This window comes from Chamaea fasciata, unplaced genomic scaffold (genome assembly GCF_029207755.1).
Source record: "Chamaea fasciata isolate MVZ Bird 193981 ecotype frontalis unplaced genomic scaffold, bChaFas1.0.hap1 SCAF_3, whole genome shotgun sequence".
NCBI lineage: Eukaryota > Metazoa > Chordata > Aves > Passeriformes > Sylviidae > Chamaea > Chamaea fasciata.
In genome coordinates this window covers 59,846,725-59,873,041 of record NW_027094088.1, presented here as the reverse complement: position 1 = coordinate 59,873,041, position 26,317 = coordinate 59,846,725, and the positions used below count along the sequence as shown (strand labels likewise).

Genomic DNA, 26,317 nt, shown 5'->3' with positions numbered 1-26,317 from the left:
CCACCCAACCTCAGCAGCACCTGGCGGGACCCCCGAGGACCGGACCTCCCCCTCCGCGAAAAGTATAAGGCGTTATTTTTGAAAGCGCCCAAAATAGCGCGCGGCTGCTGCACAAGTCCCCTTATTATTCCTCCAGCGTCGGCAGTAAATCAGGGGGAGGACGCACCTCCGCCGGAGCCCTCGTCGGCGGCCGCGTTTTCGGCGAGGGCGATGCCCGCCGCCGGTGCCGGCTGACGGGTGCCGGCTGCGAGCGGCCGGGGCGCAGCGGCAGCGCAGGCGAGGGAGGAAGAGGAGCCGCGGCGGCGGCGGCGGCGGCAGTTTCCCCTTTCCCCAGCCCTGGCTCCGCGGGCGCATGCTCACTGTGCCCGCAGCCCTGGACCATATTTGTCAGGACTACTCGAGAGACGGAGAAAGAGAGAATTTGGGGGGGTAAGGAGCGGCGGGTTCCGATCTGATCCGCAAGCCGTTTAGGGAGCCGCGATGGCAAAGGCTGGTGACGGGTTTTAATTTTCCCCCTAGGTGAGGATGAAAGTTAGAGAGAGCGCGAGAGATAAAGGGAGAGACGCACCTCCTCTCCCTCCCTTACGAAACGTATCTGGGGAAGGGGAGGGGGGCTTCTCCCCGACCACCTCGAACAGAAAGGATGGAAGTTAATGCCGGGTAAAGTGGGCAAGTGACTCGCAAGTGGCTGGGGAGCGGCCGGGGCACCGGGGATCTCACTAAATCATAAGTGTACGAGTGTGAAAGAGGAACAAAAGAAAGAGAGAGGTGCCTGGTATTTCTTTTTCTCTTCCCAAACACATGAAGGGAGTACATGTATATATATATGCGCTGTATATTTATATACATACACAGGCACGCACGCACGTATGTGTATGTACATATATATATACACGGGGGAGGGAGCTGTGGAAATGTGTTTGGGGGGGCCTTTTTTTTTGGGGGGGGGGGGTGGGGGGGGTGGGTTCCGAAGGGAGGGGGAAGGGAAGGGGAGAGACATTTTGCAGACTTGCCCCACCAATGAGCTTGTCAGTTGGCTCCATTTAATGACACTTACGGGGCACCGCCGTGCTGTTGGGAACAATGTGATGCGGGTGCCGCGGCCGGGCGGCGGGGGGAAGGTGGGGGGGGGGGGCACGGGTGTGTGTGAGCGCCGGGCGGGGAGGGAGCGGAGCGGAGCGGAGGGAGGGGGCTCGTTGCCACCCGAGCCCCCCCTCTGCAGCCCCGGCTCTTTGTTCGTACAGACTGAAGGACGGGGAGAAGTGCGGGCTGCGAGGGGGCAATGCGCAGCGGAGAGGGGTGCGAAAAAGGGGTTTTTGGTCGGAAGCGGTGAGAGGTGGCGGCTGCCGGGATATACCGGTTGAATGTGCCGTGGGTCCCCGTGTGCGAAGGCCTCTACCAGCGCGCAGCGGAGTTTGTATTTTCCGTCGCTCCTGCACTTTGTGTGATTGTGTGCGAGAGATATTTAAAATATAGTCATCTCCCAATTTCCGCCATTTTGGGGAAAGTTTGCACACACATACACATACAAAAAAAAAAAAAAAGGCAAGCTTGTAGCAATTTTTTTTTTTTTTTAAGAGACGAAAAAAAAAAGTCTTTTGCTCGAGTGCTCAGTTCCTGCCTCTGTGCGGTGCGTGCGCCGCGCTCGCTGCGGCAGACATGTGAGGCGGCGGGGGAACGGCCCCTGCCCGCTTCGGGCTGCGTGCGGCGGCGGGGGCCGGCGCCTGTCACCGCCGCCGGCTCCGCGGGCCGGCCTCGGGGGGCTGCCGGGGGCTGGCCCCGGGGTGCCGGCGGTGTGTGTGAGCGCGCATACACGTGAGTGCGTATTTTGCCGACAACGGGGGCAGGGAGCGCGGGGGGGCCGGCAGGGGCAGGGAATAGGACGCGGCTTTTCTGTTAAGTTGCGCGCTCTCGCCTGAAGTGCGGCCGGGGTGGGGGAGCGGCCCCCCGCGCACACGCCCGTCTCTCCCTCCCCGTCTCCGCAGCCGGTGCATATAACAACAGGATATAGGCACACTTGTTCTCGCTAGCGCGTGTGGGGCGGTGTTTTTTCGGGGGGGGGCGGAAAGCGATTTTTTTTTCTTTCGGGGGGGGGAAGGAGCGGCGGCCGACGGGAAGGCGCTCCCGCGGAGCGGCCGCCCGCCCCCGGCCGGGGCTTCGGAGAGGCTGCCGGGGCTGCGGCGCCCGGGGCGGGGGGCGCCGCGTCGGGGCCGCAGCGGCGCCCGCTCCCCACCCCCATGGTTTTCCCCCCTCCCCGTCGGAGCGGGCGCACGCGAGAGCGTGAGAGAAAAAGTTGCAGCGCGGGGCCGGGCGCTGGCGGCTGCGGGGCCGGGCGGGGGCGAGCCCTCCGGGGAGGCGGCGTGTGCCGGCCCCTCCCGCGGGAAGGGGTGACTTCTCCGCCGAGAGATGCCCGGAGATCGGCTGCGAGCGGCCGAGGAGCGAGCCCCCGCAGCCCCCTAGAAAAAAAAGAGAGCTCGCCCCCCTCCTCCTCCTCCTTCTCCTCCGCGCTGGGGGAGGGGAGGAGGGAGGAGAAGGTAACATTTTTTTAATTTTTTTTCCTTTCCACTCGGAGGCAACCTCCTTTTCCCAGATCCCGGTCCCGGGGAGGGGAGGGGGGGGAGGGGGGAGAGGCAAAAGGGGGGTGGGAAGGAAAAAAAAAAAAAAAGCGAGGGACCCGGTAAACAAGCAGAGTCCCTCTCTCGTTGTGCAACTTCCTCAGGAACACTTAACACCCAGTTCCTCTCCCACCCCCGCCGGCACCGCGCTCGCCCCCACCGCCGCCCCCTCGCCGGGGCAGGGGGGCACTGTTCCCCCGCTCTGTTTAATTGCCCGGGGCGGGGGCGAAGGAAAAAAAGGCAAATTCGGGAGAGAATCAGAGAGACTCGAGAACCGCTTTCCCCGAGCGCTCCTCCCGAGGAGCCGGGCGGGCGCTTTTGTCTCGGCGGCTCTGCCCGAGCCTGGGGAAGACGCGGACCTGAGCCCGGGTTTTCTCCAGAAAGTTTCAAGTGCAGCAAAAACACGCCGCAAAACTGGCCAAGGAGGGACCTCTGCTGGTAGGCCGCGGGCTGCCGGCGCCGGGGAGCGGCGGCCGCGCCCGCCGGGCCTCGCCGCAGCGTTCCGGCCGCCGCCGCGCTCCGCCGCGCCGGGCGCAGGGGCAGCGGGCGGGGAGCGGCCCGGGCGGCTCCGGGCGGGCGCTGCCGGGGCCGCCGCGCCCCGCCGGGAACACGGGCTGCGCGGGAGCGGCGCGGGGCGCGCCCTGCGGCCGCGGCGCTTGTCCCACGCGAGAGCGCGGCTTGAGCCCCCGGGGTTTTTGGGCTTGAGGAGCGCTGCGTGCGTCAAGGAGGCCCCTGGAGATGCGGCAGCCTCCCCCGGGCCGTGAGGGTCACGGTCTCTTCCGTGTCTTTTAATTACCTGTGCTTCAGCAGCGCGGTGTAAAAGCTTTACAGCGAAAGGCAGCAGGAGTAACATTTTTAGTTTTGTTCTATTTTCTTTATTTCTTCCGTGTAGTTGAGTGGCACTGGACCGATCATTTTTTGCTGTTTCTACTCATGAATGGGTGCTCAGTCGTGGGTGCTAAAAATCAGGTGGTGAACATAAATAAAGCTCATGATATAAAAAGTTCAGCCTATGTCATTTTAGGAAATAGTCTGTGCTCAGAATTGTAACACAGCTTTCTTAGTGCAAATCTTAAAGCTGTTCAGGAACCAGTGTTTTTTACCAAGAAAGTTACCACGTTCCCAGAAGTCTCTCTGATTAACATCTGTAAGAGGGAGACTCCCGGAAAGTAGTGGCTGAAGGCAGCAAAGCTTTCCACTCTTATCCGGGTGGTGCTGGGTAGGCGTTATTTCCCGGTGAGACTTCAGCGGCTTCGGTTGTGGTCCGGTTGGTCTCATGAACTGGTGGTCTAGTGAAGGTGACTGAAGCAATCGTCTGGGATGGTGCTTGTTGTCACTTGGGCAACTGTAATAAACTCTGGTTTAGTTTGTGGTGTATGTTTCACCTTCAGCTTACTGACTTCTCTTAGGATATTGCTTTAAAAGCATCAATAACTTGTGATGACTTCTTTTCCTCTAACTTGTTGAGTTTTATTTGGCATCACCTGTTCTGTGAAGTGAGGTGGTTGAGTTTTTGTGGGCTGTTCAATTTGCTCTCGTCTGTTTTTTAATACTGCTGGTAAGGAGGATGATGGATTGTGAGTGATGGGTGTGAGGAATCAGTGATGAGCTGGCATGAGGCTTACTGAAGAAAGTGATAGAATGTCTGTAGTCATAGCTTGTTAGTGCTCCAGTTGTAGGACTACTCATCACAATGGAAGATGCAGCAGCTCTTTATGAATGGGGGAGGAAGGAAAGTCTATAATTGCAGTAACCTGCTCTGTGTGTTTAGGAGCTAGAAAAGGTGAACTAATTGTTTATGAACAGCAGAGCTTATGGGAGCTGGTAATAACTGGCAGATGAGGAAGAGGAGGGCATGAGTCAGACAAAAGGGATGCTCAGATGTATACTGAAGTAACTTTGGGTAGGAAATAATTTGGAACAGGAGGTGTGAAGATTCGGTGCTGGTGGTGTCTGCATAGGGGAAGGAAGAAGGAACAAATAAACAGAGAAGCTTTTTGTAAGTTGCTGTGATTGGTTCAGACAATTAAGGGACTTTAAATCACAGGATTTCAAAGTTGTTGTATGCAACTCTTACTCTCTGAGTTGGTTAAATCTCTACTCAGGCCTCCACAGACAATAACAGAAATAAGCGGAACATGAAAGCTTTGCAGAGGAAATACTTTTCTAGTGTGAGGTACAGGCTGTTTATAAACAAGGAAAGGCTGTCGGTGGTAAGTTTCATTAGATGACAGAATCGCTTTGGTATTGGGTAACTATTGTTGTTGTAGTGTCTTGTAGATATTTGAAAATGAGGCTGTAGATGAAGTCTGTGTGTAATTGTTACCCAGTCTCTAGCAATGGTACAGCAATAACTGTGTCACCTTGCTGACAGAGACCAGACTCAGATCAGGACAGCATGAACCTCCTTTAAGCACTGGTGCAGACCCAGGCTTCTTAGTATTTTTTAATGCTTTTGTGGCTAGATTCTTCTGTAGGGGAAAAAGCTTTAAAGCCAAATATTGGGAAGCAAGAACGAACATACACAGTTGCCGTGAAACATCTAGTAGTCAGAAGAATAGCAACAGATAAGAGTAAATAATGCTTAGGGTTGACATCATCAATAGGAACTCTGGTCCTTTTTCTGTTACAACCTTTGAATGGCAAAGAATTTTAAGCTGTGTCCCTTTGTGAATACATAAAAAGCTATGTATCTCATTGTTAAAATACCTTGCTTGTAATTAACTTCATAAGTAACAGGCAAAATGGTGGAATTTACTCAAACAACTTTTCAACACAAAGAATAGAAACATAGCAGAACTAGTAAAGTAGTTTCCAAGCAATGAAAAATGAGATTTTTGAGGAAAATGTGTGTCTGAAAATACTTACTTTAATTAAATATTAAAATAATTTAACCTTCAAACAGGTACAAGAAAAAACACATTACAATTTGGTGTGTAGTATCAAAGAATTTTACCATTTCCTGCACTGTTCCTGTTGTGGTTGTTTTTCTGTAAGTGAAGTCTGGCGCAAAAATATGAAGGCTGAGTAAGAGGCGAGTGTGAGGTGTGCCCAACTCAAAGAGAGGACTGTGAAGAGAGAAGCAAGGCTCACCCCAGTGGCTTTACAGTCAATGGGCTTTGCTTTTGCTATCATGAAGCTCAAACTTACTACTGTTGTCAAATATCAGACAGAGCTTACACTGTAAAGAGTAATTCTGCTTCATGTGGCTTTGGGAGTGTAACAAGTCAGTGCTGGTAATATTCACATTCTTACGTGTTAAATAAAACTAAGCTGAGTATCCAGTTGTCCCTGGTGTCTAGAAGTTGGTGTATTTGCAGCTCTGGTACGCTGATTTGTTCCCTTCAGATCCACTTTGTTTTCCATATTTACTGGGCATGGGAAAATGTGTCCTTTGAGCTCATGGGTGCTACACCAAGCAGCCTTGGAGATGTCCAAAGAAAAATTATGCAATATTAGGACAAAAACTCTAACCTGTTGTCTTTGCTTCTGAGCATCCATCGATGCTCACCCAGTCCAGTGGGGATGAGGGACCATGGCTTGCCTGTAGAAGGATATTCTCCCTCGGGATCTCTTTTTCCCTTGGAACTCTCTCTTAATGTCACTTGCTGTGACCTCCCCTTGGTCTGTGTTCCCAGTTTTGGGTCTCCTCATAGGAGCTATCAGCTGGGGAGTGGATCAGTATGGGGCGAATCTGCTGGGCTGTCTTGTCATGGTAGCTACAGAAATCCTCAAAAATACAAATAAAAATACACAGAGGTGCATAAGAAGAAATGACAAATTACTGCAGACATGTTATGCCAGTCTGGCAATGATGATTGGTGGCTTTTACTGCTGAGCTCTGTCTCTGCTGCCCAGTGACCAGTATTGAGTTGACCCCAATGGTTAGAAATCATACGGGCATTTCACGGTTAGTGTCTTAGATGTTAAAAATTCGGGTAGAGGTCAGATAGGTTTTTAAAGCACTGACTGGAAGAAAGACTCCTATTACTACTTTCTGATGTATTCACTATGTAACCCTGTAATTACTTCAAAAACTCCTTGTAAGTCTAATTGGCATATTCTGTCCTGCTTCTTTGCTTTATATCTTTAGACAGTCTCTTACCAGATGAAACTATCTAATTTTTAGTGCTGTTATTCTCAGTAAGTATCTCCTCTGTGAGGTACTCATTTATCATTGAACCTGTTGGTAAAAATGAAGGTTTTTCTAAAGGACGTGTCTTAATCTTATTTAACATGCTTGTTTATTTTAATGACTTTACATATGTCTGAAACAAAGGTATTGTTGAAATATTAATGTGCAGCACACTTCTCTTATGGCTGTGAGGATTGAGAAAGTTACATCCCTAAAGGCAGATTTTAGAGATGCTTTCAGAAGATGACTGCTCCAAGTTCTTACTGTTATGTCCTTTCCTTCACATCAGATGGCATTCACTGACAGGCCCCTTATTCATCTAGTACTTTTACCACTTCTGTGGCAGTGCAGCAGCAGAAATGATACCCGATGAAATCATTATAGAAGGAGTTATACTAGTTCAAAGAACTACATCAGAGCTTTAAAAACAAAAAATTAAAGGAGTAGATAAGACATTCTTTAGTTTTCTTTGTTCTGAGATTTAGATGTAACTATTGCGATGAGTTCTTCCTTTTTTAGTACCTCAGTGCTGTAACAATTTTATTGGTCTGTATCTTGTTTCTTACTGTCATTAGGAGAGGGGTATAGGCCTATCTTTCATCTGTTCAAACTCAGTAAAGCTGGAAACAGATATTTTGTTACAAGTGATTCCTTTTTGTAAGTTAATTTCTATCTTTGTTACCTTGTGACCTTTTCGTTCTCACCAAGAACGCTTCTGAAGGCTGCAGAATGTGAAAGGTATACAGATTGTGCCTTTGACTTTGAGCTAATTGCAAAAGAAAAATAATAATGAATGTCTTTAGACATCTTCAGAATGTATCATTATTGCTGTTTGTTACCTGAGGAAAGTTTCTTACTTGCAATTAAGTCAGAATTTGTATGTTTTTTTTGAGACAAGTATGCCCTGAACATTTCTGTTACCAGTTTTTCATCACCTTTCTTGGTTTACTCCCTGCCTAAGTAGGCTAGACTCTCGATTTCCCACCCTCCATGTAATTTTCGTGTCTGTAATGAAAGTGGCACTATGGGAGATGACGGCATCTGATGGAGCAGCTATGCTGTCCAATGCTCCTTGCTCTGTGGTACAGCAGCTGCTGAGAGGAAGCATTTCTCCACAGCCTTCCAGGTCTTTTCCTGACTTCTGTCATACCTTCTGCAGAAATCATTGGAGCGTAGTTTCTGTAATAAATCACAGGAAGGTTGAGTGAAGTGTCCTCTAAATAGAATGATAATTTAAGATTACTTAGAGACTTCAGTTAATGCAGAATGCAGCTTTGTGTTTGCTTAGCCAGGCTAATCCTGGGGAGCTTGTTCCACCAACGTGCTTGAACCAGCATGTTTCATGTCCTTAAAACTGCTTGGGTGCCTGGAGAGATCCCATTTTTTTTCTAATCTACTCCTTAGAGAAGCTTGGGTCTTGTGTTTTTGAGGGAAGGCCTGTGCCTCTGCCACTGTGCTGCAGTTTGGTCAAGCCTGTTTGAATTGGTGTACAGTGGTACTTGGTACTCAGATCAAGCAGAAATCCCAAGTTGTGTTGCGGGAGCTTGCCCTGAGGTAGGATGGTGGATTTTGCCTGGGAGTGATTTTAAAAGATGAGATCTATGGCTTTGGGGAATTCTCAGTTTGCAATGAATTTGTTTAGATTTATTGATGTTTTTTAAATTGAATTTTTGTACGTTGTTGTTACAGGATTCAATACTTTCTTGCAGAGAATTACCTAAAGGTGGGGAAGACACATCGAATCATTTGGTTCTTCTTACTTAAAACTTGTCTTGTGAAAAGCATGAAGTTTTCTCAAAGAGCTTTCTGTGAGCCCTGCCTACCATATGAAATGAAGGGGAATGCAAAAGCTTTACTCTTAGCAGTGGATACTGACTGAGGTCCAGCTCCTGTTATCTTTTTGATAACTGTGTAGTTGCTGTAGTGTAATGAAAGAGCTCATGGAGTAAGCTGCTGCTCAGGATTTTAAAGACTTCTGCCAGAAATAAAGAGGAAACCAAGGAGAAATGAAAGCGGCATTGTGTACCCCAAACCAAACTAGTATATGTCTGTAGTGGTGATGTTAGAGATTGATACTATTTTCCTGTTGAATACAATGTTAATTCAGTTGTTTTTCATGCAATTAAGTGAATTGTTTTTTTCCTCAACTTTTTAATAAGAAGTTTCTAGATGACCTGAGTTTACTTCTGCTCGGTTTGCATCTTTTTCTGTTATTGGAGTAAACAAATAGCACCTTTTGGGTTGTTTGTTGTTTTTATTTTGTTTTGTTGGAGGCTTTTTTTTGTGAAAAGTCAAGATCTCCAGAGAGTATTTGCAGATTCAGAGTGGGACCTAAGTTAGAAATTAGATTTTAGAAAACAAGGTTAAGCTTTGAGGAAGTTCTCTAGCTATTTGAATTTCAAATATTGATAGTTGCAGCAAAAGTTTGCAGAGATAGGGTATGAGGCTTAGAAAGTGTTCGTCTGAAAGTTCAGAGAGTTTGCATTCCAAAAAGTTCAGGAAGTGCAAATTTCAAAAGCGGTAAGGTTTTGCTAATAGTTCACAAACAATAACAGCTAATTTTTGCCACAAATTATTTCATCTGCTAGAAATAGTGCAGCCGTTCTTCAGAAACAAAATTAATAAGTCAGATTCCACATGGAACAAATAGTAAGTTAGGTGCCAGGCCACAGATTTAAAGATTTCTGAGTTTGTGAGAAGTGGAAAGGAAGAAATTGGTGGTGCTCACAACTGGCTGCTAGAAACACTTGCAGTTCAGTGCCACTGATGGTGTGTTTGTGGCACTGACAAGTGGTGAGCTGAAGCCAGGGGTCAAGTGCAATGTACTTCTGTTGCTTGTGCAATTTTTTTATCGCATAAAAGGATGTCCAGATGCACTGTTTCTGAAGATAAATATTATCCTCTCTGCATTCACTGTTCTGAAATGGAGGAATCCAGTAAAGTCAAGTCTTACAAAGCAGTCAGTTTCTCTGGTGTGTTTATATGCTTCTCTACATGGAATAAGTTTTAACAAATGCAATTCAAAATTTACTGAAACTGTATGGAAACAGATAAAGAATATTCAAATGTTCTGAGTTGGACAGGAAACTGACAGTTTCAAATTAATTTTGAAATTTTAATTTGAACTTGGGTAAAGCATTCACATCAGCATGCTCTCCAATATTACGGAAATGCAGTTCAGTTAATCAGTGTTTAATGTATTTATTAAAGGCATGCACTCATGCCTTGCCTTTCTTAAAACAGATGTTTTAAAGCGTACTTGACATGTTTTCCTCATGTCAATTTATTTGCAGTTTGAAATTTTTCTTTTCTCTCCAGTACAGCCCCATTGCCTCCTAGTGTGTGAAACAGGTATTATTTTCAAAGTTTTAGAAAGAATTCCCCCTACTTTTATTACATCATGAATATTATCATCCTTGTCAGCAGTTGTCCACGTTGCCAGTGTGCTAAGGGAGGCATTTGATATAAATCTCTGAAATGCATTAGAAGAAATATCTGGTGATATAAGCATTAAACCACTTACAGAATTTTGAGGTAACTTGTTTGTTTGTTTGTTCGGTTTTTTTGTAGTACATGCATCATGAATGAATCTGCCTCTAGTGGAAATGGTCAGGAGTTTGATGTATTTAGTGCAATGGACTGGAAGGATGGCATAGGTACTTTGCCAGGAAGTGACCTAAAGGTAAGATTTGTAAATTTTTCAATAAATGAAATAAAAATGTTAAATGACAAAAGAATGCATTTGAAAAGCTGATGTGTAGGTATCTCCTTTTATGAATAAAACATGAATCTACAGTTCTGAGTTAAGAGACTGTAGCCTGTTAGGTTTTAGTTCTGGAGTTTCTTGATTCAGTTTATGGTGCTGGCTCAGACAGCCGTCATCCCCGTAGGAAGGCATAAATTAACACTGCCTCACTATACAGACAGAATTAATCAAATGCACAAAATCCCAAAGAAATCTCAAAAGTGTGAAAATACAGTCCACTCAGAGCATAATATTACTGTATCACTAAGAATTTTCATACTGTCATTGACTCTCACGATGTTACATTCTTAGGTCTTTTTATTTCTAAAAGTAGTTTATTTTTGCTGTGCTTTTGTCATGTGGGTGCCTAGGAAGAAGAATAATGTGAGTGCTTCTGAGCTGCTTGCAGTTTAGAAATTTGAATAATATTGGAGTAGTAATTTTGCTTACATTTTTCACACTGGTTGAGTTTCCTGAAGTAAATCATAACTCTTGTTTTCAGTTTCTTTTTATTTATCTCATACTTTTTACTGTTGTCAGAAGGTGTCCTATGCTGTGCTTGCAATTTTGATACTAGAGGCTGTCTTGTACCTATTTCCTCTTGATTAAAGTCAATATTTTCATATAATTCAAACTAACATGTTTTGCTCTTAGTTTATTGTTTGAAAGGAATCTCACAAGAAAATGTGTGGCATTTAAAACAACTTTTTATCTTTTGGTGCCTGATAGGATTTCTGTTGTTGAGGTAAAAATTCAAGAAATGTTTGAAGTTTCGGACATACATGTTGTGAATGTGTTTTTGTGTTGGTGTTTAGGTTGTTTGTTTGTTTGTTTTGTGGGTTTGCTTGAATTTTTACTTTTAGTCACACAGCACTTGAATAAATTTGCAGAATAATTTTCTTTGCCACCCAGACTGAGTACCCCAGACCTCAGGGCAGCTTAGATCAGGTTGCTCAGGATTTGGTTATCTGCAGGGCTGGAGATACCACAGTCTCTCTGGGAAACTTGTTCCAGCATTTGTCTACACTCATAGTAATTCTTTCCTTTTATGGCTGCTTTGTGGAAATTTCTCTTTTTGTAGCTTATGCCTGCTGCCTCTTGTCCTTGTTCTGCACACATCTGAGAAGAACCTGGCTCCATCCCCTCTATATCCTCCCATTAACTGCTGGAAGACAGCAGTAAATTCTCTCCTTCTGTCCTTAAGACTGAGCAAATGGATTCACTCAGCTTCTTGCATGTCATCTGCCACGGCCTGTGCCTAGTTTGGTGGACTTGCTGCAGTGTGTGAGTAGTAGAAGAAAGGCTACTTTCTACAGCAGCCTGCATATGCTCTCATCAGTATTCACTGGAGGAGAATGGTGTGTTCCCCTGTCCTGCTGGCTGCCCTCTTGCTTAGGCAGCCTGGGGTGCTCCTGCCACCTTTGCTGCCAGGGCAGGTTGCTACTTCATGTTCCTCTCCCAGGTGTTCTGCAGAGCTGCTCTCAGCCAGTCAGCCCCTGGTCTGATCTAGTGCCTGGAGATGCTCTGTTCCAGGTGCAGGGTCTAGCACCTGCCTTGGTGGACCTTCACAGCATCTTGTTAGCCCATCTTCTTCAGCTTATTGAGGTCTATCTGAACAGCAAGCCTGCCCTTCAGTTCATTAGCCATTCCTTCCAATTCCATAGTTTGCTTTTCCTGCTTTTCCTTTCTTATTGCCTTTACTAGTTTATTCTCTGGCAGAGTTTTGGATTTCCTAATTCCATGACTGTACACTCCAGCAATATCACTATATACCTTGTCTATGAAGGTTTCTTTTCCATGTTCTGCTTACCCCCTTTTCCTTTTTGAACTAAGGAGTCCCTGGTTCATTCATGTTGGCCTTCATCCACATTTGCTTAACTTCTTGCACATTGACATGCCTCATTCTCATGGTGTGAAGTCCTTAGAGAGAGAGACAGATTTCCCAGGCCTGTTTACGCTTTAATTCAGTCTCCTGTATGATCCTGCCAAGCAGATCTCTGAACAAGCCAACATGCCTCTTCTGAAGTCCAGTGCTGCTGTTTCATTATTTGTTTCTCTGGCTTCTTTCAAACTTCATCATCTCATGGTAATGATGATAGCCAAGGCTGTGATGAGCTTCCACATCCCTGAACAGTTCTGTGTTTTTAAGTCCAGGCTTATAAAATTTCTTTCTATTTTAATATGCAACATTGTCTTGAAGGGAACCATAGTACTGCAATACTTGAGCAATACAAAAGGGAACAGTGAAGGAAAATGTAATAATCTCATATAAATTGCTGATTTGTGGTTTTTTTCAGTTGTGGTTACCCTATGTTGAACAAAACTGAAGTGAAGTTTGAGTCGCTAATAAGTAGAAGAATGGGAAAGTTTCCATGTAAAGTGAGGAAAGGAAACTGGGAGGTAACTCAGGGTAACTTCCAAGAAATCATGTAGAAGACTCTTCACTATGTCCTTTTCAGGAAAGCATGAGCTTAATTTTAAGGCTGCTCTTTGGACTTTTAAAAATTATTTATTTTAATATGGGTACAAACATATTTGATTTTTGGACAGAGATTCTTTCTTTGGTTCCAAGCATTAGGGGACATGCATTCAGAGATGCAGTAGTAGTCTACCCAGAATGGTGAAATATGCAGAGTATTGGCCAGGCAGCTCCTTTTTGGGTTATTATTTGGTTGTTATAACCTTTTTGGATTTTGGGTTATTATTTTCACCCCTTTTGGGTTATTATTTGGGTTTGTTTGCTTGTTTGCATTTTGTTAAATATAAAAGCAAGGGCTGAAGGGATGAAAGGGATGAAATTGAAATTGAGCCATTTTAAATCTGACTGAAGGAAGAATATTTTCTAACAATGCAGAATTAGCCCAAGAAGGTCATTGTACTGGGGAACATCAAGATTCAGTGAGAGACTAGGTGTTCAGATGGATACCGAAACAATTTGAGCAGTTAAAATAGTGAGGACATTTAAGCTTTTATGATAATTGTAACCACTCATATTTCAGGACTGCTTCTAAACAGTGATTGTTAAAAGGATGACTAATCATTTGAAATTGTAAATGTGATCATGGAAGATATGTTATGCTCTTTGTGGAATTCTCAGAATAGGTTGATGAGGATTATTTACCTGAACTCTCTTGATCACAGTGTTCTACTATTGTGTCCTGAACCTAAAGAAAATGACCTTATGTAGCAGTTACTTATTGTAAGCCTGTGTGTGTCTTTTAAAAATTGTAATAGACTTGTTCCACTAAAGGTATCAAATCATTGTCATGTATTTACATTGAAATGCGTTTGAAAAATCTGGTGAAAACACTGTAAGAGCAAGATATTTAAACGCAAATGTTCTATTTTTACATCTTGGTAATAGATTAGAGTGTCTGAGGCATTTTATAACAAATAATAAGCAATAGCTTAAATATCTATTGTAGACAATGTATTGCTTAAATTCTCACATTTAGTCTTTTCCTAAAATGGCAGGGGAAATTGAACAGTCAGATTTGGTAAACTGTATTGTATCAGCATGTTAACATTAAGTTAAGCCTATACCAAAATATTGAAATGCTGCTTTTTAGTATAGACATTTTAGGGAGTTACCTAATTGAAGTCCTTATTTTTAGTTGTATAAATCATATAGCATTTGCTTGTCTTTACTGCTTACATGATGAAGGGTCATGCTTATTTTAACGTATGCGCATTTTAAGAAAACTCTTTGCTTGTGTGCTTTATTAAAATCCAGCCTGGGGTTATCAGGCAAGTATATATGAGCAGCCATTCTTTTTAGAACCACTTCATTTTTGTGAATATGAGTTCCTGAATGATGAAAAGTTGGTAAACACTATTGTAAGTAGAGCAGAATGTTTTTGAAACATTTAAAAATAACTTTTCTCAGTGTTCTCTTATGATTTCTTAAATCTAACTTTTCTTATGGTACAGAGGAACATCTAAATCAGGAATAGATACTTGGATTAATTGTTTTTGTTAGGAAGTCTTGTAGGCAGCTTCATGCCTGCCAGACTTCAGTGAGGTGGGCTGCACCAGGGGACTCTCACTTCCCAGTCTAATCATAATGAGGGAGCCAAATCAGATACCAAGCTTCCATTCTCAGCCATGTCACAGTCTCTTATTCCTGCATCTGTTTCTTTACCAGTAAAATGCCGAAAATGTTCTTTTCCTATGACTTAGGGCACTGTTAATTGTTAGGGTTTTGTCACTTGTAGTTGGAGAAGGTTGTGAAAATTCTTTCTTATACAGATTTTGTTAAAAAGATCTTCAGCAAAAATAGTTAACACTCCTTGAACACTGCTTTGAACATGCTGTGTGACAGATAAGTAGTGAGTAGTTGTGGAAAATGCTAGAATTTCAAATTACACAGGGAATAGGCAGAATTAAAAATTGTACAGTATGATGCACTGAAGACTGTGAACAAAAATTTTAGCATTGTATATTAGTTCTTTCAAGATGTTTAAATAAAACAGAAAACTTGAATTCCAGTAGAATTTAAAATAGTTTACAAATTACAGAATGCCTTCATGTGGCAGGCAAAGTAATGTATGCTCATCTGAAAAACATCAGTGCTTACCAGTTACTCTGCATGGTGTGAATGTAAATGTGAAATGCTCCTCTTTTTTCTCTTTTTTTCTCTTTTTTTTTTTTTGTAAATCTCTGTGCTGAGTGCACACAGTAACACCATGGCTTCAAGATTTAAATATACTCATTAAATTGGAAAAGCTGTAATAATTTACAGTCACTTCCTACTGCAAGTGACAGAAGTTTATGAAGTACTTCTTAATGCCTTTTCTAGTGCTGTGTTTGGAAAGTGAGCAGTTATAAACTGCGTGGACAGAATTTTAGTTATTTCCAGCTTGCAAATTATGCTTGAACACAAAGAAAAAAAATTAAAATTTGATGATGAAGAAATTAACCTGCAAATAAAGTTGGGCAGCAAATTTTGTAGGAAACCAGAGTAGTGGAACTCAGTGGTGGAGTAATGGCCAGTGAGTGGTGTTTGGTGTTTCCAGCAGTGCTGTATGGAAGGTAAGAGTGATTTGGATTGCTGTGTTTCTGAAGGCAGGGGTGCAGCACCTCAAGGCAGTAAGTGGAAGGTACATCCTTCCACCTGCCTGTTCTGCAATTGCGTTCAAGCTTGCCTGAGATAATGAATTGATTTTAGAGCAACTCATTTTCTCACATTGTTATGGAAACATCGGTTATGTCTCAGGCGATAACTTCGCCCAGTGCTTCTTTAGTGCAAAGCTGTTTCTGTTCTCTCATGGCAGCATGTGCTGCCCTTGGAATCCGAAAAGGCAGGGGGAGGGAGTCCATGAGAGTGGTGTCCGTGGGAAACATCAGTTACTGGTACCTGGTTAAATCACTGCCAGCACTGGGAGGGTGCTGCTCCAGAGAGAAGATGGATTCCCTTCAGGAAAGGTGGTAAGGAGTAGCATAGGGAGCAAAAAGCAAGGTAGATGGGGACTTTCTCTGACAATGTGTGAGCTCCAGCAGATCTACCTAGTGGCCTGGTCCTTTGCACATGAAATTAACTTTACTCTGTTGCGATCTAATGTTATTAATTAGCTCTTGCTCTGCTTCATTGCCATAGATTTCTGGTTAAAACTTTGCAATGTCATAAAATGAGTGAGCCTTATGTAAAGAAAAAAAAGACCAAAAAAGGAAATTTCACGATTAAAATTGTTAAAACTGCAAAGGCAAGAAATGTTGGATTTAGGTTTGCCTTTGGGTCTTTATTTGGGTTACTTCATGTGTATTCGTGGTAGTCTTCCCTTAAGTGATCACATGGTATTTTACCACAAAATCTCCTGTGCTGTTTGCTGTAGATGCTGTTAAACTTGCTAGCAACTGGGCAGAGGGTTTCAGGAAGGAAGAGGAATAGTTTTGTGATAATTGCAGGTAAATTCCACACGGGAACACTTAGCACCGCACTTGTCTCTACAGCAGCCTTTCTGCGCAGTGCTGAACAACTCACTGGAACCAAATTTTTGGCAGGTAGCCATTTTTTTTATTTGTTTGCTAGCTTGGGCTTCCCATGAGATACTAGTGTTTTGTATTTAGAAATATTCTGGCTGAAATAATTCGGAGCCAGGGTTGCCTTGTAGGTCAACTTCTGGATCAATAAGCGTCATCTTGGCAGGCCTTGACTTCTGGCTCTGTTGCTGATTTATGTGTCACCTTAAGAAAGTCTGTTTAGCTGCAATTTCCTACTCAAGTGGAGATAATAAGGCAGACTGAGTTTACAGGGTAGAGAAATCAGTGGGAAGCCCTCTGGTACTGAGATAATTCTTGAGCACTTGAAGTGGGTTGGGGGGGTTTGGAAGAGCCTGAGGAGTGTCTAAGAATAAAGTAGACAAACATAACTGCAGACAAGACTGAGGTATTGGTATATACTGGGGAAATGTCAGTCTCTCTTATTAAAAGGATGTGTTTTCTGATGGTACCTTAGCTTTCTGTTCAGCAGTGATGAGAGAATGCTGCTATTATTTTTATTTTTGGAAGGATATAATTTGATAGCAATTCCTTCCTGCTTGTGCCTGCCCAGATAGAAAAAAAACCCCTTTCTTTTTAGATGTAAATTGTTCTCTCTTCTTTGTTACTTCAGGATTAGCCTATTGCAGTTACTGAAGCATCTTAAAATCAGTCCAAGATTGGTGGAAGTGCTTGACTCTTTTGCTGACAGCATCATTCTAGTGAGAGTGGGTCTGGCCTTACTCCTTGTTCGTGGTGAGGAATTTGATTTCTGCTGATTATGATTTAGGGAGCCCTAGATACCCTGTGATCCCGCTTAAGTTTGTCTTTTGCCATACTTGGAGAGTAGCAGTGTGCAGGCAGGATCCTTTCTCATCGTTGAGGAAGCAGAATTGGCAGGTGCAGGAACACATTTCCTCAATATTCTCTATCCCTAAAAGAGTCAAAATTTTGTGACAAGGCAAGTGTAAGGGGTCGCGTGGTTACTGAGTGCTTTAAAATAAGTTGAAAGCAGAGTACTCAGAAGGATGAAGAACTACCAAGGAGAGTTTTGGGCTGGTTTTTTTGGTTGTTTTTTGTTTGTTTGTTTGTTTTTGTTTTTTTTTTTTTTGTAAGAGGCTGAGAACAGAGATTTTGTTTCAGGAGTTACTTTACACTGCATTGTAACAGTAATTGCTAGAGTGCCTAAAGCTTTTTTAGATATGTGTTCTTTGTTGTACATTGGGGTTTTTTTAAAAGAAAATAAACAATCATTCTGCTTTCAAACCATGTAGAGCAAATAAGACTGGCTTTACTGCTTGAAGAAAGAGTATAAAAATACCAACAGCTGCCTCATTTTTCTGAATGCTATTCAGCCTTTGCCTGGGGCAGGGGTTCTGTGGAAAAAGTGGTATGTGATTTGGCATGTAAAGAGTGTAATCACACACACAGGGAAGAGGGGTCTGGTTGAATGGACAAGCTCTGGCATTTAATAACTTATTCAACTTAAGTAATATGAAAGCATAGTGTGGCGTGTAGCAGGATGTGATTGGACAATTCAATGGTGACAGATAATTCCTTCACTTTAAAAAGGCTGTAAAATGCCAGAAAACTCTGATTTATTTGAGGAGTCCCACTGAAACCACTGTGACTAAATGGTGATTAACATCAAGAGTGATGATAATTTTCTGCTAGCTAGAGATCAGAGTGTAGTTCTTGTATCACTGAAGTCCCAGGTGTCAGTCCTCTTGACAAACTTCTGTTAATTCTGCAACTTTAAGCTTAGCTACTTCATAGGCATCAAGACTGTGGAGCATTTACTTTTGTTTTGGATATTAAAAATTTTGCAGATTTCTTTTGAGTGTGTCCACAATCACTGTTGTGGTGTCAAGATATGTTTTGTTGCTAAAGTTACTGTCAGAATGTAGCAACAATTGTCTTTATTGCAATGAACTTTTTGTCCTTGTCTTGCCCAGTAGATGGTGGTGTTGGCTGATTTTTCTAATTTATTTTAAAGCTGTGCATTACCATATGTGGGGGTTTTGTTCTTTTTTTTTTCCTTAGCACTTCAATTGTTTTTCTTTTTTTTTCTTTTTTTTTTTTTTTTTTTTTTTTTGTCCTTCCAAATAATAATTTTACCATATATAAACCAATAGAAACTTTTATTCTGATTTGATACCTGTGAGAACCAATGAGATCTTTTACATTCTTAAGAGGGCACAATTAACAGCAAACATTGGTAGTCTGATCTGTGTTGCTCTGAATTGGACACATGAAACAGTGGGGACTTAATTTGTAACTAGACTCTCTGCATTTGTTCCCAACAGGTTTGAGTTTTTAAGAATTAATCTACAATATGATAGACATTTTGCATTGTTTGCAGTTTTTGTTCATCCTACATAGAGACAAATGCTCAAGAATACTTTTATGAAATGTGGAAAAGGGAACCAAAGGCCCTTTTAACATTCAGTTAACCCTACATAAAACTACAGTGTCTTCCAGCCAGCAGGATAAGGCAAAGAACTTACATTAGAAATGGAAACTCTTTAAACCCACTAGAGTTATGCTTTTTTTATGTTCCCTGAATTTCCATGGTTCAGCAGAGCACATGGTGGGCAAAGAATGACAGGCTGAACAGGAAGATGGAGAATATTTTCATAAGAACAGAAGGACCTTGTGCTTAGCACAATAAAATGGAGGTTGGGGAGGTACATAATTCCTTGCTCTATCATATACCAAAAGAGTAAGTGTTAGGGTAGTACAGCGATGTAATCCATAGGGTAATGTGGCGTAAGAAAAAATGGTTACAAACTGACCATGAATACGTGGAAGTTAAAATATAAAATTAAGCTTTTCAATAAAGAAATTCAGGAATGGACTTTCTGTTCACTGGTAACAGAAAATTTCTTTGCTTCTGAAACATTTATGAAATACTTTGTGTGATACTATTTCTTGTAATAGATAAAGGCTTCATATCAGTGGCTCATGATACTTGTTTCAGTCCTGAGTAAATTTTCATACAATTTTAATTTTTTTGAAAATGTTTACTGAAAGGAATTTTGGTCCCTGTAGAAAAACTTAGCTTGTGGATGGAAATGGTTCAGAAAGTATTGATAATGTTTGATTATTATTTATTTAAGCCTTGGCTTCCCTCAGTATGTTTGTTATTTATTGAATGAATATTAAAATTTTTGTGGGGATAAAATTAGCAGTCATAAAGTTTTAGTATATTAGGGCATAATTTCCCAAGAATATGAAAATGTATCTCAGCTCTGAGTGGAAGGAATCTCTAATGATGTGTGGAAATGAAAGCTGCTGTTCTTGATCCTTGTGGAAACTGCAGACAAGGCAGCTGAATCACAGAATCACAGAATGTGTAGGTTGGAAGAGACCTTCAAGATCATCGAGTCCAACCCATGCCCTAACACCTCAACTAGATCAGTTCTGCGTTTATACTTGCCTATTAGCAGCTGGACTCTTCCTGCCCACTCAGTTACAACATGTTTGCATTAAAAGAATTGCAGTTACTTGAACATGTGTATTTTTGCCCTTGTTGCTTGCCTGTACATGAAACTTTGGAAGTTAAATTTCCTATCCAGATGTTACATTTATTCCTGTTTATCTTCATGTGAATTTGTTCAGGAAAGCTGTTGAGGTTTCTTTCTCATCTCTGTTGCTGTCTGATCTTTTAAGACCATTGGCTTCATAGTGTGGGACAGAGAATAACCTGAAGAGATTACTTTAAATTTGCCAACAGGCATTTGACAAAAATCAAGTGGATTGAATTTATACCCCAGAAGCCTTATAATTTATTCTCTTTAAAAAACATGGAAGTGACAAAAATCAGTCCTTTTTTTTGTGAGTTTATTTGTTAAGTACTTGGTTATGGCCTAACTTCATTTCCGTCAAGGGGAGTTTCGCTGCTTGATGCAATGAGGGCAGATTGAAGGTAAATTCCCTTATCCAATGCCATTTTCTATATTTACTTTAGGAGTTTCGTGACTTGAAAACAAATTTTTATTCTCAAAAAGCTATGGATCCATCCTCAGAAGCTGGCTCAATGGCACTGTTTCTATCCCTCTATATCACCTGCTGTGACATTTCAAAATGTCAGGACACCTAGGGAAGTGTCTGGGAGGACTGCTCTTACTGTATTTTGGCTTGGAGGAAATATTATGATGAAACCTTTACTTCTGGGTTTTCTGTTGCCTACAGTCTAAGTAGAAGAGACTTACAAATGTGTTGAATTTTTTCATAGGTACATAAATACCATTAATGTAGATCCCTTTTTGTCATGCTTCCAGCACTATACACTAGTTGTCATGTTGCTCTGGCAGCTCTTGTCCTGTGATGACTTTGTTCAGCATGCTGCTTTGTACATCTATTTATCCTGCTTTTAAGCAGTTAACCTTTGTCACAAGCTGTTCATGTCTTTTCCTCCCCAGCTAAAACCAGAGTATGACTTCCCAGGTCCGAGGTGTTGTTCTGGTTAGCCACAAAGAGCATGTTGGTGTGTACATTAGTGCTGACGCTGTTGCTGTGGAGATGAGAGCAGACATGAATCCAGGTTTGCCTCCAAACAGGGGCTGGAGGCCTCTGACACCAGTAAAGGCAAGGCTGCAGGCAAAACCAGGAGTTACAGTGATCAGTGAAGCAGTGCCCAGTTGGACTGTTGTGCCCTCCTGCCTGCTTGAGACAGTGGCAAGTTGTCACTCCCTGTCACTGAGACCATCTTAGATCTTAGCTAGCTGTTGAGGAGCTTTTTCTTAATGGTTCAGCTCTTGCTTCTGTTATCAGCCTCAAGGGAAAGAGTGGCTGGGAGCAGCCTTCCCTGCAGTCATCTGTCTTCCATTGTTTGGTGCCTATCAGTCAGCAGTCAGCCCCCTGGAGCCAGGAGGGCTGGCAGGTCACTGCATTACCTGCGGTGATGTCCTTGCATTCCACAGGAGGCCCCGGTGGAGGAGGAACGTGTGTGTGGTGTCAGCCTGGCCGTTGATTGAATCATGCAGAAATATCCCAGGTATTTAGATATCCCTGGACTGTTCAGAAATATCTTTGGTGCATGGATGTTCCAGCTGATACTGTATGAAGGTGTGGGGAGAGTGTTTTGATGAGCTGCTCTCTGTGCCCACTCTGCTGGTAGGCTGCAGAGACCTGCAGGTGTCTTGGCTCATGTTCACAGCTTGCCTGCTGTGAGACAGCTCTTGCAGAGTTGGAGCTCTTGAAAGCAAGCAAGGTTTTCTCTCTGACATCCACCTGTTGCAGAGGCAGCAAAGCACCAATTGCAAAAATGAGCTTAACCAAAATAGGAACAAGATTGAGTGTGTAAGTCAGCTGTAAGACTCTTCTGAATAGTAACTCTACTTCTTTTCTTTGGGAGGAACAGCATGAATGTCTCTCTGCAAACTGAAGTATCAGCAGGTGGTGTTTAGTGCATTTGGTTGCCTTTCGAAGTTGAACTCATGGTGTTTCAGTCCAGATGGATTTATCAGCAGTTTGTCCATGCTTTCGTATCTGTTGTGAGCACAGCTGATCACAAGCAAAAATCTTGGCTCCAGCCATCATATGATTGTGTGAGGGCCTCTTCTTCCTTTCCATCCCCCCAGCTTATTATTTCTTAGCTGTTCACATTCCTTAGGATGTGTTGGCTCTTTGCAAATGTTAAGGCTGGAAGGACTGTATTAGTGAGAGCACACTGCCCTGGCGTGTGTATATGGGGGTCACCTTTGCTTGCAGGCAGAATGGCTTATTTTCAAGACTGTGCTATGGCAGGGTACAAAGTGAGGGGACGTGATGTGTTCAACAGCCTCTGGAGGCACAGAAAGGGTCAGTATAGTGCCAGGCAATTGTTCTCATTCTCATTTTCCCAAGGTAAAGTTGCCTGACCAGAGAAACAGAAATGGGCTTCATGCTATGGCCTTGAAGGAATATCCTCTCTGGTGCATGCTGGGGAGCTTTGAAGGACTGTCTGGGATGTAATTTTCCCTGTTGAAAGCTGTTGGTAACAGCACCACACTGATAAAGACCTGTTCTCTGTGGCAAAGGCACCCCTTCGCTGTTCAGAGCAGGCAATCAGGGGCAAAACATTGCCTTGAGCTCAACCCATGTAACCAGCTGGGCCTGCAGACCATGTAGTGACTTGGAAGCAGAAGTTATTTTCATGTGGTAGTGCTGTAATCACCACAGCATTGGGAAGAAACTTTTCTTCTGGCAGCAGGACGGCTGTAACTCGCAGTGCTCCAGTATAAGCACAGCATGTGGGGCGTTGCTGAGCCTTGCGTCTGGCTGACAGTAATATCACGTTCAGCGTGTAATTAAACACCTCATAAACTGCCTTGAGATGTTTGTTTATGTGCTCTTTATAGTGGAGAAGTACTGTGTTTTCGGGGGATGCTGAATTTTCTGTTCGCTGTGAAGCATTTGGTGTGTGATGTTCATCCAGCTCCGTTGTCCTCAGAAAGAATACTCTGTGTTTGGAGTGTGTTGTTTTGCTGGCAGTGAAAAACATATGGTATGGGGATGTTCCCATGAATTTCTGTTACTGATTTTTTAATATGTGTAAGTTAGATACTGGAGGCATATAGATCAGTATCTGTTGCAAATAAATATTTATAGATATCAAAATTAATTTCCATTTGGCTTGATAGAAACAAGAATGACTTGTTTTTAATTCCATGGGGATAAGCAGGAATACATAGAAAATAGGCAGTGTGGTGAGGACAGCATGTAAAAACTATATTGAATAGAAGATACTTCAAGAGACTTCTAGTAAATTTTTACTATGCTGTATGCCATTTGTCTTGTCTTACAGTTTCGAGTCAATGAATTTGGGGCCCTGGAAGTAATTACAGATGAAACTGAGATGGAAAGTGTTAAAAAGGCAACTGCTACCACAACCTGGATGGTTCCAACTGCTCAAGAAGGTCAGTAAAGAAGCAGTAAATATTTTCTGTGGTAGACTGTAGTTTCTTTAATGTATCAGCTTTCCTTAAAGCTTGCCTCCAAAAAAAACAAAACAAAACAAAACAAAACAAAAACCAAAAAAAACACCAAACAAACAAAAAAACCCACCCAAAACAAAACAAAAAAAAACCTTACTTGTTTTAATGGACAGAGTATCTCTGATGGAATAACCCGTTTCTTGGGATGTAAATCAGTACAAAAATAAATTCAAGTTGAAAGGAAATAATTCCACTGTTAAACATCTGAAGTTCAATTACAACCACAATTTTTTCCTTACAGTAATTTTCTCTGAATTTAGAATTAGTATTTTCCCTCTATCTAATTTGCAAAATAATCAGTTTTGTCTAATTATTGAGAGTTTTAAATTTTACATTATTGAAATTTTTTGTTGAGCTGGTCCTCCAGACTGCCCACAGATTTTGCTAACTGCTTAGAGTTCATTTGTGCACTGCAGACTGCCTCGGTATGGTCAGCACAGCTGCCAGCACCGATGTCAGTGTTAGATATGCAGTGTGTACCCCCACAGATGCCTCGATCCTGCTGACTATGGGTTTTTTTGCAGCATTAAAATCAGTGTGTACTAACAGTTAATGTTTATCATGAATGGTAGAATTCTAAGAGTTGTAGTATTTATCTACCAGATAGAGTGTTTCCTGGATTTAAAATACTGAAGTAAGAAACACCTGTTTTGTCCAAGGAAAGTTAGTTTACATGGTCATAAATTACTGCAATCTTTTTACACTGACTCCAGTAATGATGGAGTAGCATGAAAGAGAATATCACAACTGGTTTTGTGATTATTTACAACTGCCTATTTTTTTTTCCTTGTTGGTATTACATTTTATCAACTTTCTTTTAAAATATGCTTTCTGTAAGTCCTTTGATAAGCTGACTTCACAATTTTTGTTTCATAATCATCCCTATAAGCACGAGAAGAGAAGTCAGTGAGAGCTTTCCTTTGCTTCTCCCTTGCCATCATAATTGTAATGTGGGACATTAACACTGGCAGGAGAGTGGTTTGGGCCCCCCCTCCCCTAGGTCTGAAGCCTCAGGCCACAGTTAATGTGTTCTGTAGTAAGGCATGAGAGGTAATTCAGGTTTCAAATCTGTGATGAGAGTGGCAACATTGTGACAATGTAGTATCACAAGAGGTTCTGTGCTTACACTCAGAGGGGAGCTAGGGACGGCGAAGTGCACAACTGCATCCCCTCCAGTGTGACAAACCTAAACAAAAAATTGTGTCTCTACTGGATTGAACTCTGTTTATGAACGTATAAACATATCGAGTAAGCATTCTGCTACTACCTTACACTGTCCTTGATGAATTTAATGCTCCCCAAAAGTAAAAACACTGCTAAATTTTTCCATTGTGCGAATAAATAGTTGTTTTGAACCACTTATGATGCTGGTGTGTAAGTATAACATACATTATATATTCTTCTGGGGAAGATAGCCTGCATACAAGAGTTCATTTGACTCTGCTTTCAAAGACAGTACAGTGCTTAAGCAACATAAACAGTCTGTGACTAGAAATTTGCCTTTTGGGAAGGTACAATGTCAATAACCTGCTCTAGAGGCTGGAGTACTTGTCAGTGCTTCATACTCGCTGTTGAGGGAAAGTAACTGCATTCTCTCCTAGATACAGCCCTCTCAGGCTCTGTGCCTGTTGTGGGGAAATTGCAGCCTAGGATCAGTGAGTAACTTTGTATTTGAAGATCGCTTTGTTGCAAGTTGAGTAATGTTTCACTTCTGGTGGACCTCCGGCAGATTGAGCGATAGCTGCTGGTAGAGACTGCAGACTGTAGTCAGTGATTTGCTTCCAGAAATAATTTCACCTAATGAAAGATAACTCCCCCCAACCCTTTTCTCCCAAATGTAGGCATAGGCATATCAACAAGAGATGGGGTCATGGATTCTGAGTGTTGATGACTCTGTAGGCAGTCAGTGTCTGTCACAAATTCAGTCCTCCCACAACTAGCCACATCAAGCCGTGACAGAACCATAGAATAGGGAGTTCCTCTCTCCTGTTGCAGTGTGAGGACCCCACTTGTTTGTCAGCAATCTGGACCTCACACAAACACTAACTCCTAGTTCTTCATTCTCACAAGAGTGGTGAGGCTGATGTTTTTCTCTTTCCTTGGCAAGGCCTGCTAAAGACGTTTGAGAATGTATCAACTCTGCCTAAGTGAAGTTAACCTTTGTCATTGTGCAGCCTTTTCAGAAAAGACAGGGATCCCCTCAAGGTTGAAGGAAACTGCAAAAGTGGATGGACTTGTTTTCTGTGAAAACTGTTACCGCTATGGTACCATAGAAGAATTTGTTCCTGAAGGGAAATTTTGCAGCCAGAAATGTGCCCAGCAAGTAAAAAACAAGTAGGTGCTATAATAAAGCATAGAAACAAAGAATTTGGCATAAATGCAGCACAAGAGTGAAGTGGTGGGATAAATGCTCATGGTGGGGCAGAGGGAGGTATTAAGCAGGCAAGTTTCAGTGTCACCATTGGTTTATAATGTTCTTTCACTGTTTTTTTTGTGTAAATGCCTTAACAACATTTGGTTTTGTCTAACACTGACATTGAAGGCAGTCTTTTTTACTCAGTGTACTGTGTTCTGCTGTCAGATGCAAGCAGTAAAACAGTCTATGGGAAGCATGAATCAGTGTCAGGCTCCCACCCTGTTTCAGTCATTGGAATTAAGATAATCAGTAATGAGATGGTTGGGGTGGTAAGTTAATTATAATTAAGTGCAGGAGCTGTTTTATAGCTGACAGTGAGTGAAAACATGAGCATACTGCAATTTCTCAGTTCCTTTTTTTTTCAACTAGTGCATTTCATCTCATGAAAGCATGTTTGTGTTAGTGTGTCCATTCTGTATTGCATATTTCTAGATTATGGCAGTTTTAAGG

General features: G+C 42.5%; 1 protein-coding gene across 9 annotated transcripts in view; it reads left to right on the top strand.

Moving 5' to 3' along the window:
* The first annotated feature begins 325 nt into the window (after window positions 1-325).
* L3MBTL3 (L3MBTL histone methyl-lysine binding protein 3) overlaps window positions 326-26,317 on the top strand; it is a 78,973-nt gene continuing 52,981 nt past the window's right edge. For 4 of the 9 annotated variants that reach the window (XM_066179196.1, XM_066179201.1, XM_066179199.1 and 1 more), the window contains exons 1-4: window positions 326-429; window positions 10,321-10,432; window positions 23,262-23,373; window positions 25,626-25,785. In XM_066179196.1, the coding sequence (XP_066035293.1) occupies window positions 353-429; window positions 10,321-10,432; window positions 23,262-23,373; window positions 25,626-25,785 (461 nt within the window). In that variant the 5' untranslated portion in view covers window positions 326-352. Of the gene's footprint in view, window positions 430-456; window positions 520-1,683; window positions 1,816-2,376; window positions 2,535-10,320; window positions 10,433-23,261; window positions 23,374-25,625; window positions 25,786-26,317 lie in introns of those variants that run through there. The other 5 variants (XM_066179198.1, XM_066179204.1, XM_066179197.1 and 2 more) reach the window with 5 other exon arrangements.